General features: G+C 45.2%; 1 protein-coding gene across 1 annotated transcript in view; it reads right to left on the reverse strand.

The window, feature by feature from the left end:
• The window catches only part of LOC139551698 (netrin-G2-like), a 147,476-nt gene extending 135,825 nt beyond the window's left edge, over window positions 1–11,651 (reverse strand). Inside the window, exons 1-2 of the mRNA XM_071362964.1 lie at window positions 11,061–11,651; window positions 9,066–9,878 (exon numbers count right to left, since the gene is read on the reverse strand). Coding sequence (XP_071219065.1) covers window positions 9,066–9,284 — 219 coding nt within the window. The 5' untranslated portion in view covers window positions 9,285–9,878; window positions 11,061–11,651. The remainder of the gene's footprint in view (window positions 1–9,065; window positions 9,879–11,060) is intronic.
• Window positions 11,652–12,126: the final 475 nt, after the last annotated feature.

The following is a 12,126-nucleotide window of genomic DNA, read 5'->3' on the forward strand; positions in this document are numbered from 1 at the left end:
CTGAGCAAGAGGGTAAATAACAATATGGGGATGAGGTAGTTGGGTGTGCTAATTACAGATGGGCTGTGTACAGGTACAGTGATCGGTGAGCTGCTCTGACAGCTGATGCTTAAAGTTAGAGAGGGGGAAATAAGACCCCAGCTTCTGTGATTTTTGCAATTCGTTCCAGTCATTGGCAGCAGAGAACTGGAAGGAAAGGCAGCCAAAGTAAGTGTTGGCTTTGGGTATGACCAGTGAAATATACCTGCTGGAGCGTGTGCTATGGGTGGGTGTTGCTATGGTGACCAGTGAGCTGAGATAAGGCAGGGCTTTACCTAGCAAAGACTTATAGATGACCTGGAGCCAGTGGGTTTGGCGACGAATATGTGGTGAGGGCAAGCCAACCAGAGCATACAGGTCGCAGGGGTGGGTAGTATATGGGGCTTTGGTGACAAAACGGATGGCACTGTGATAGCAAACTGGATGTAGTCTGAGTAGAGTGTTGGAGGCTATTTTGTAAATGACATCCCCGAAGTCATGGATCGGTAGAATAGTCAGTGTTACAAGGGCATGTTTGGCAGCATGAGTGAAGGAGGCTTTGTTGCGAAATAGGAAGCCGATTCTAAGCCGGCTGCTTTGTAGCCGGGCGTGGAATGCGAGTTGCCTAGTGGGCCACATTTGGTAAGCAAAACTGGCGTGGTGGGATGAACTGAACGCCGGGTAAAGGAGCCTGATGCCGACACTCATCAGACCCCAGAAAAGGTGTTGGTTGAGATAGACAGCAGGACGGTGGCCATGGAAGTCAGAATCCGCTAAGGAGTGTGTAACAACTCACCTGGCGAATCAACTAGCCCTGAAAATTGATAAATATTCAAACAAGAACTTTGAAGGCCGAAGTGGAGAAGGGTTCCATGTGAACAGCAGTCGAACATGGGTCAGTCGGTCCTAATAGATGTATGCTCTCTGGGCGAACGCCGTTCGGAAGGGAGGGGCGATGGCCTCGAAAGATAGTCAGGTTCAGATCCCCGAATCCGGAGTGGCGGAGACGGACGCTGCGAGTAGTCCAGTGCGGTAACGCTACCCTTTCCCAGAGAAGCTGGCGGGAATCCCAGGGAGAGTTCTCTTTTCTTTGTGAAGGACAGGGCGCCGTGGAATGTGTTCGCCCCGAGAGAGGGGCCCAAGCCCTGGAAACAGTTGCGGTTACGGCGGCGTCCGGTGAGCTCTCGCTGGCCCTTGAAAATCTGGGGGAGAGGGTGTAAATCTTGCGCCGGGCCGTACCCATATCCACAGCAGGTCTCGATCTATAAGCCCAGGATGATAGTAAAGTGGGCAATAAGTGACATTACAAGAAAGGGAACACAGATACAACAGTAAAAAAAGCTTGCAGGTTGGAGGGCCATCTAACAAAAGCAGATCGGAGGGCCGTCAAGTGAAACAGACCAATGAAGCGTGGATAAACAGCGCGAGTATCTATAACTCTCTGAAGGCGGGGTAGGCAACCTCCCCAACACTACTGGCTGGTTTTCCAGGACTAGGATAATCAGGATAGTATAACACAGACCTAACACAAGGCCTGCTGGGTTTGGGTGGCCCTGTATGTTACCCTGGGCAGAGGTAGCCAGGGAAAGGGCAACGGCTGGGTTAGCCTGGCTTTAGCAGGGGGAGGTGGCATGGCCCTGGGCCCAGACTGGGATAGCAGTGATCTACTGACTGTTCTCATAGATCTGTATATAATGACGAGACACTCATGTCTCCGCCATAACAATGGGAGTCGTTGTCCCAAAGGCAGGTAGGCAGGGAACAAGCTTAGGTCCATAGAAACGCATTGGGCTTATTTTTGACAGATTTTGGCAAGAGTAAAACCTCTAGCTTCACCTCTTCCTCTCTGCTATTCTCTACTCCACCACACTACCAGCTGCCATCTTCCTCTCCTTTCAAGCATGCTCCTCTTCCGCTAAGCTTCTCTCCCTCTCGTCTATTTTTAGAGCTGGCTGATTTCTACCTTCTAAAACAGGCAAAATCTGTTGTGGAAGAGGAAGGGTTTTTTCCCTTCTTTCACACATGAACATACTGTACACACTCACACTCCGTTCATCCCTCATCTGTCACTACACACACTCATACATGGCGAGGAATCAATTTTCATGGGGGTACTTTACCTAAAGGGACTTGATTGAAGGTTTTGGTTCAAACCAAGCCACATGAAAGACGTACTGTACACTAACGCAGGCTTGTTGTCTGTGTTTGTGTGTGTGTATGTGCGCGGACAGTGCTGGTCTGATTTCATCTTTCTGCTTAGCTAAGATGTGATCTTCTCCACCTCTCCCTCATCATTATCTCCCTCTCTCTCTCTCTCTCCCTCCCTCCCTGCAACACACACACACACACCATCCCCAGGGGTTACACACCACCAAAACAGTACAACTACCATGTATAGAGAGCTCGCTACAGTACAGTAGCATCGTCCTCAAAAGAAAGAGGGACGCCATTTTAAAGGAGATACCATACTGCCCCAGTTGGCAGAGAAGGACACTACCTATAGCTAGCTCCACTCCCCATGAACAGGAGATGAATATAACAGTGTATCCCAGAGGAGAGGAGGAACAGGACTAAACGAAGGCAGGGAAATCTGTGCCTCAACACCAAACCAAACACCAAACTAGCATCCGCTGAATTTCACGGCCTTCGTTTTGGGGCAACAGTGTATTCAGGTGAAAAATAATTAAGTTACAGTGGGGACATACATTAGTGAAAAAGCGCACGCACATACACACATAAAACACACACATGCATACAACACCCACACATACACATGCACACATGTGTATTTACTGTAGGTATTTAAGTTACATCTGTCCCACTATTGCATAATGTAATAGAAAACAGTATTGGGATCTGACTAATGTCCATATGTCCATTCATATACTTCAGCACCATGTCGGTATCTTCCAAGTGCTGCTCTCTCTCTTTGGGGCTCAAACCATTTCAGCACCATGGCGCTCTCTACCAATGCATACTGTACACAGATGCTGAACTGCCATCACACACACACATGTACTGTATGCATCCATACACACAAACATACATGCACACACACACTTTCTCTGTTTGTTACTTATTCCGATGAACACCAAGATTGTTGAAAGTTTAATCACTATTTAACTTTTCTAAATAAAGGATTTTGGGGGAGTTAACGAGTGCACACTTCAGTGAAGGAATGAAGTATGCAGAATGGTGACGACACACAGCCTTAGATCATCTAAGAGTAGGGATGCACGATATATTGGTGAACATATCAGAATCGGCTGATATTAGCCAAAAATGCCAACATCGGTATCGGCCTGATGTCTAGTTTAACGCCGATGTGAAAGCTGACGTGCATACCTATATAATGTAGGTACAGCACATAATGACGCCACGTGCAACACAGCATCCCTAACCTTGCCCACAATTTCTGCTGTGTGGATCGAGCAGTCAACAAGTCGAGCAGTCAATTGAAAGATAAATAAAATTTCAGCGAGACAACTCAAAGGCAAAATCTATTAACGCCAAGATAATGGAATTCATTGTCCTTGACAATCAACCGTTCCCTGTCGTGGGTGTTGGCTTTCTCAACTGGTCGAGCACCAGTACACAATAACGTTACCAAGTGCGCTATTGTTCAGATGTTGCCCTACCGGAGTACACAGTAATGGCGTTACTGCTATTATCTTCATGACATACTATGGAACGCCGTTTGGGTCTTTGCGTGTCAAAAAAGATACACGTCAAATAACACTATTTGACAATAACATTATTTGACGAATTAAATAAGCTTTTAATTTGACACGTCAAATAACACAGTTCTATTATATAATGTTGTGTGTTCTGAATTTGCACGTGCAAGCCAAGCGCCACCACTACTATCAGTAGCACTGTCAAAGCTGTACAAAAAAAGTCAGCAAACAAGCAAACACGAACAATGGGTTTACAATACCGCGTTGGTAATAAAGCATTATTTGTTCAACCGCAACTTCTGGGGTAGCTAGCTAGCTTTAGCTTGGTACTTAGATAGCGCCAATAAAACCAGGCTGAAAACAATGACCAGTTGAAACTGCAGTCATTTAAACTATTCTTATTAATGATTTAGGAATCCTTGTGCGTAGGTATTAGCTTGGTAGCCACTTGTTGTTCGCCTATTGAAATTGAACTTCAGTTCATGAAAATAAATAGCCAGCCAGCTACTTAACCCTGTTGCCCAAAGCAGCCAGCTAGCTTCATCTGGCTAGTGAGACCAGACCGGGTTATGTGTTGTGAAGCTAGCCATATTAAGGATTAGGCACAATAGTGGAATGTACGGTTCGCCTTCAAAATAAAAGTACCTCTTTGAAATTGATGCAGAGGGTTACAATTGGTGGAATCATGCCATATATTTAGACTAAATAATGTTAAACAAGGTTGGAATGTGAAGCAATGAAATGGGGTATCCGTCTACTCGGTGACACCCAAAGAACACAACGATGAAGAGTTTACGCAAATATTAGCATTGTAGCTCTTATCGCGGAACTGTGACTGTGTGAAATCCCCTCCCCAGTCAGCCTATTGTGTGTTGACATTCATATTGCACTGTACAGCTTTACCTAATGATTGGGGATCAATGAAATGGGGTATCAGTCTACTCAATACCCAATATATTTTTACCCAATGTCCTCCTCAGAGTTATCAGACTCCAAAACATCCACACAGTATTGTTTTTCCTCTGGAATAGTGTTCAATACACATAGGTTGACATTTCACAGTTGTTTCAGAGTCCCGCAATAAGAGCTACGATGCTAATGTTCTCTGGGTGTCACTGAGTAGACTGCTACCCCATGTCATTGATCCACAATCCATAGGTAAGGCTGTACAGTGAAATAAGTATGCCCCAAATGCAATTCTTAAGTATAATACATCCAGTGTGATTTCAACAGATTTTTGTCAAATTAAGAAATTATTGTCTTTTGTTGATTTTATATAACATTACAATCTCGTTTAGCATGATCTATGAAATGATGGTATAATTCTACTATTTGTATTCATTTGCATCACTGTCAATTACATACTTTTATTTTGAAGGCTAACCACAAAGTCCACTATTGTGGCTAATCCTTATTGTGGCTAGCTTCACATAGATGGGTCCGACCACCATTAATCAAATAAGAACTGTCTTATACATTAGGGTTATTTTAGATGAAGACACCTAGCTATATAGTTAGCTAGGTAATTATAGCTACTGAAAAAGATTGTCGTTTTGCTATGTTTTTGGGGAAGAACACTGTTTGCATCCATGAGCTAGCTAGCTTTTTTTATGACCAGCACTGTAGGTGTGCGAGACAACTTTACCAGCATCATAGCATGCGTATCAATGAATCGTTGTGACATATGAAATACGAGTGAGTGTAATCAATGTGTAATAACTATGTAAAACATTTATGAACGCGTTAAATTATTATGTGACGTGCAGTCATATTCAGGTCCTGATTGGTCAACAAGCTTATTTGACACGTGTATCTTTTTTGACATACAAAGACCCAAACGGCGTTCCATAGAAATCCTGGTTGAGAATGAAACGACTGAACAAATGAACAACGAAACAGCACAGCAAGTAAGTGAAAGAAATAGGCTTTGATTATGTTTGACTGGTAATGGGCACATACGTAAATGCCAACAAAATAACTTTTTGGTCAGTGTGGTGTGTGTGTTTGACCTTTATTTAACTCGCCAAGTCAGTTATTAAGAACAAATTCTTATTTGCAATGAAGTCCTAACTCGGCCAAACCTGGACAACGCTGCGCCAATTGTGCACCACCCTATGGGACTCCCAATCACGGCCAGATGTGATACAGCCTGGATTCGAACCAGGGACTGAAGTGACGCCTCTTGTACTGAGATGCAATGCCTTACACGGAACCCAATCCGGCTGCGGGCGGGCGCCATCGTGCATAAATATATTTTGTCCCCCCACACCAAACGCGATCACGACACGCAGGTTAAAATATCAAAACAAGCTCTGAACCAATTCTATTAATTTGGGGACAGGTCGAAAAGCATTAAACATTTATGGCAATTTAGCTAGTTAGCTTGCTAGCTAATTTGTCCTAGTTAGCTAACTTGCTGTTGCTAGCTAATTTGTCCTGGGATATAAACATTGAGTTGTTATTTTACCTGAAATGCACAAGGTCCTCTACTCCGCCAATTAATCTACACATAAAACGGTCAACCGAATCGTTTCTAGTCATCTCTCTTCCTTCCATGCTTTTTCTTCTCTTGACTTTATATTGCGATTGGCAACTTTCATAAATTAGGTGCATTACCGCCACTGACCTCGTTCGTCTTTCAGTCACCCACGTTGGTATAACCAATGAGGAGATGGCACATGGGTACCTGCTTCTATAAACCAATGAGGAGATGGGAGAGGCAGGACTGATTTCTATTTTAGCCCGTGGCAACGCAGACGCCCGTTGGCGCGCACAAGCAGTGTGGTTGCAATAATTGAATAACATAGATTTCTACATTTATTTTGCAACGCTCACGCACGCGACGCAAGCGGTGTGGTCAGCCTGTTAGACCGCTGTGTCCGTGTATGTGTTAACTATTTAACTGTTCTAGAATGCTTAAAAGGCTGCAAAAATTTTAAATATTGGTTATCGGTATCTTTTTTTGGCAAGGAAAATATTGGATATCGGTATCGGCCAAAAATGTCATATCAGTGCATCACTATCTAAGAGGAAGGGACCAGTCTGCTCTACTCAAGCCTATAGATCCCAGCTGGTATAGAAACTGATGACTAAGACTAATCTGCTGTCCCAGGTACCACCCAGCATATCTCTCTCCCCTATGGAACATTAAAGGGAGCCTAAGACTGGGATCTGGAACGGAACATACCATGGCGGCTAGCGTCCGGAGCTCCTTGTAAGGAAGAAGCCCATTAAGGAGAGCATCAATATTTCATCGCTCAGAAACATAATTGTTAAAGTTTCTAGCTGCAGGTCCGGGCCATGCCATTAGAGGGCAAACGTCAATACAGGAGGCCCCAGCATTTCTCTCTCTCTCTCACACACAGGAGGCCCCAGCATCTCTCTCTTTCTCTCACACAGGACGCCTCAGCATCTCTCTCTCTCTCTCACACAGGACGCCTCAGCATCTCTCTCTCTCTCTCACACAGGACGCCTCAGCATCTCTCTCTCTCTCACACAGGACGCCTCAGCATCTCTCTCTCTCTCACACACACACACACACACACACACACACACACACACACACACACACACACACACACACACACACACACACACACACACACACACACACACACACACACACACACACACACACACACACACACACGCCTCAGCATCTCTCTCTCTCTCTCTCTCACACACAGGACGCCTCAGCATCTCTCTCTCGCACACACACACACACAGGACGCCTCAGCATCTCTCTCTCTCTCTCACACACAGGACGCCTCAGCATCTCTCTCTCGCGCACACACACACACAGGACGCCTCAGCATCTCTCTCGCTCTCCCCCCCCTCTCTCTCCACCTCTCCCTCTCCTTCTGAGGAGCAGTCACTGGAGAGGGCTTTCTCAGGCCGTCAGCAGTTTCTGCTACTTCTACATTAAACAAATCATTAACCATTAGGTATCTGAGGAAGGAGCATATCCACTCTGCTTCACGTTATCAAATGATCCTTGAGTCCTGTTATTAGTCTCAATGAGGAGGTGTGTGTCTGTAAAATTCAGGATTATGGTAGCCATACACTCTTAGAAAAAATGGTTCCAAAGGGGTTCTCGGTAGATCCCTTCGTAGACGGTTCTAGGAAGAACCTTCAGATGATAAAATGGTTCTTGGTAGAACCTTCATAGAGGATTCTAAGCAGAACCCTTCATAGAGGGTTCTAGGTAGAACCATATACAGATGGTTGTTTGAAAAAGCCTAGAACCGTCTGCAAAAGGTTCTACCCAGCACCAAAAAGGGTCCCCCTATAGGGACAACACAAAGAACCCTATATGGTACTACTTAGCACCTTTTCTAAGAGTGTACAATACACAGTGTGTGTTTGTGAAAGTGTGGTTCTGAGACATCAGTGGATAATGAGTAAATCACTTCTACTCTATTAGAGTTCTGTATCTCTGTCCTTGGTTGTAAGTCCTCCCTCATCTGATTACCTCACTGACTCATTGACTGGGTAGCTGTTACAAGGATTGTCCAGCCAAGTGATAGGGATCCTGCGCCAAACACATTAAGTAGACACTCAGATTGTGTCAAGTTGTGACAATTAAAAGTAAGCAGTATGCTGTAGCTTAAAATGGCCCACAGAGGTAGCCTATTCTAAAAAGTTTCAAACTATCCAAACTTTCTACTTCTAGAGTTTAATTCCACTCAACAACCTATTAAAGTGGGAACTACAACGTTGAGCCTTGCATTCTAATGCCTAGTATTTTCCCGCAGTTCTCCACTCTCGCCCTGCGAGTGCCCTTGAAACGAAAGGTCCTCCACCCTCTCTCTCGCCTTGATGCTGTTTAGCAGGCGAAATTTAAAGTCCTCCCGAAAACGCAATCAAGCCGGTTGACAGTCTGCCAACACAATGTGAATGTAAACAACACCTCCGCACCACTCTCAGTGAGCTCGAGCCCATGGCCAAGTAATTTCACTGATGTCATGGCTTTTGGAGCCCGCCAAACTTGGCCAAGGCCCGCTCAAGCCTGCTCGAATTCACACTGCATCAGGAGGTTCTGACCTGACTAAGCCCAATGGTATGTTTTTTTTATCCAACTCTGCTTCTGTTGTTCTCACATTTCCTTTATAGAGAAAAAAACTCTGCATATCGCCTCTTACTGTGTTATTTAAGTCCGCAAACAAATTAGGCTTTCCCAAAGTCACACTGAAATAGTGTTGATTGCAAATAGGCATTGCGATAGGTTACCCCTTGCCTGGATGTTCCCTGGACTATAGTTCAGGCCTGTCAATTCAACTAATTCTTTAATTCATCACCCTCACTGCAGCAACTTCCAACATCAATTTCAGTGCATTACAATTAACCAACCACTCCACCTTTTCAACTTACCAGAGTGCAGAATCTCTCGGGCGGGTTGCCGCAGGTGATGCCCGGCGGGTCCACCTTCACCCGCATGTAGTCCTTCATGGACTGGGCCTTGGGCTGGCATGCATACTGCTCCCACACTGCGCCATCGTCCGTGCTCACCAGGGACTTGCACAGGTCGTACTGGCCCAGCGTCAAGGAGGCAAAGCAGTGCAGGAGGAGCAACGCGGCCTGGCGGAGCATGGCACGAGAGTGGTCCGAGGACGAGTGGGGTCTGGCGGCAAAGGGCGAGGGCGGCCACAGTAGTCAGAGTTGGGGCGAAGAGCATGGAACTCGACTGAGGACCATACGGACACAGTAAGTAACTTCGTTGTCACCAAGATGCGTCTGCACGCTCACCTGAGCTTAAGGGGACGTTTTGGGGATGATGGGAAAAATGCAAATGCACCAAGAGAAATAAAAGTGTTCGAGTTGGCTAAGTCAATTTACAGCCGTTCAACAAACGTGGGCCAACAAATAATCACAGCTCCTTTAGGAAATGACACTAACTTGTATTGATGTCGGATTTGGAAAAGTGACAAAAAAATTGAGCAGGGGGCGTCGAAAGTCAGAGAAACTTCCCATCTACTTCAACCATAGTGGCGCCAGTGCTGCGTGTGCAGTGGTGGGGGATGATGGTTGGAGAATCAGCAGAACAAATCCATACTTCAGAGGTCTTTTTCGGCTGGGAGAGATGAGAGCTGCCCGCCAGGGATGATAAGGGAGGGTTGATTATGTCTTTGGATACAGCCATCAGGTCGTGATGCAGCCGCCCGGCGCCTTGCCTCAGTGACTGTCCTGTAAAGAAGAGGGAAATGATAAAGATATTAGACTGATAGAGGGAGAGAGAGACTACATAGCATAGTTTCTCTTGTTCATCACATGTTTCGATTATCTTATTGTCCAATGTTGGACATTTAGGCTACATAACCTAATTTGTATTGGGAGAGTAGGCCTGTGACTGAACTTCCAAGAAATTGGACAAAACCGTGTAGGCTGACACAGAGGATATTGTAAGTAAACATATGTTTGTATGTAATACTATATGTCATTGTGATCGTGTAGGTGGACATATTTCAGAGATAATATTTCCAGAATTATACACAAGTTTTTAAGTCATATGCAGGGCTTGGTGCCAATTTTCAAAAGTTGGGTATTTGTGGGTGGTGTGCTTTGGGCGTGGACTGTCAATGAAAGATAGATATATGAGCTAAAACTTAACTTATGATGTAGCATATGCATTGCGTCTTGGAAGGGGGGGTTGAAGGAAAGTGAAAAAGTCACTCCACCACTTTGTGCATTGTTCCATAAAATATGAGGCATCCTAACTTCACCATGCATTATATCTGACATAGCATTTAGTAAATTATTACACACACCTTCACTCTGCTGTCCTGATTGCGCCCCTGCGTAAATGTAACAGTATAGCTTCCGTCCCTCTCCTCGCCCCAACCTGGGCTCGAACCAGGGACCCTCTGCCGCCTATGCGCGAGAAATTTCGAATCGGCATCGCCTTTCCAAATGCTAGATGACCAGAGTGAGCAAAATGCGTTTTAATTGGATTAACCCTGTTCACAGTTTGGCTTCGCTGTGGCCAGAGTCCCACATATATTTTTTTTCTCCGCGAAAATTTGGTAAAGCTAAGTTCAGCTTTTAGTTGTAAATCGCCAAAGCTGTTCTTCAACTCGAAATACGGTATAGGGGTGTGTCTGCTAGCTTCAGCAGCGCGAATCAAAAGTAGCAACCATTCAGCTGCATTTAATTTGGTAGCCTAATAAATAATATTATTTCTAAACATAATATGAAGTGCCAACTGTTTTATTGATTGTAGAGTATATGCCTAATAATATTTAGAATAGTGAGTGACAATTTAAAAGTCTACATCACTCGAAGTGAGCGGTGCGTTTTAGACTAGGCTTCGTAATCTCGTTATTTTTTTTTTAATCAAACATTTTGACACGTGTCCGATTTGCGACTTACTTAGAACATTCATCTGATCCGGGAGAGCTTCTCTGTTCCTTTATACGACCGCCTCTCTGCCGTAAACCTTGCACGGCTCCATCTACACTATCGGGCTCCTGTCGACGTGTAGGCTACTGTACTCCACTCCTGTTATCTGGTCTGGTCCCCTTGTTGGTCTTCTCCAGCGGGTAACTTTTTTATTACACCGCGGAAGGCTGCACAGGGTAGAACGGTGTCCTAGATCTGGAAACGGGCGTCTGGGGGAAAAAAGAGCGTGATTTCCAGCGTGAAGGAGAATCAAAAGTGAAAATATTGACTTTGAGGAAGGGCTGGTGCCCGTTTCTTCTCCTCCCACTTTACAAGCTCTGGTTTACCCGGGATGCTCAAGGGCAGAAAAAAAAAAGCTTGGTGGAAAATCTCTCTCGTCTACTCCCTGTCCCTCTCTCTCTCCCCTTCTCTCTCTCTTATGTACTCACTAAACCCGCCTCTCCCTCTCTCTTAATGCTTGGGCTAAATCCTTTTCACCGTCACTTCCAATCACTTTCAGGGCTTTTATCTGCTAACCTCCGGGGCGGGCGGCGCAACTTCGCTCTCGACGCTTTCTCGCGTGGGCCGACATGCACCAAACTGAACCGTCCCACAGGCCGATCAGCACGCGCTGCTGAAAGGACCTGCGGAGAAGTGGAGCTATAGCCTATGTTGTATCGTTCCTGCTCTCTGTGTCACCGATTCATACTGTGCGTCCGAGCTGTCCGATAGTTGTATCAGGTAATCGCTAGCAGCAGATAAACGCGTTTTAGGACGTGTTGGATAGATGGCGGTTTAGATGCGGGACGTTTAACACCGCTCGGGTTTAACACCATCCATATTGGATTTCTATTTGCCATATTTTTCAACTGTGCTGTTTCACAAAAGTTCTGAACATTTCTATTCTCATTGTTTCTACAGATTGAAAATAAAATGTTTTGCTAAAAGTATTATTGATCGATTGACTATGCCTTTTCAGATCGCTCAGTGGTGTTATCTGCAGGGTTAACTCCAGGTAAATATTGCAATTCTTCAGCCATTCCTGGACCTGTGACCA

Source organism: Salvelinus alpinus, chromosome 24, assembly GCF_045679555.1.
Source record: "Salvelinus alpinus chromosome 24, SLU_Salpinus.1, whole genome shotgun sequence".
In the NCBI taxonomy this organism is placed as follows: Eukaryota; Metazoa; Chordata; class Actinopteri; order Salmoniformes; family Salmonidae; genus Salvelinus; species Salvelinus alpinus.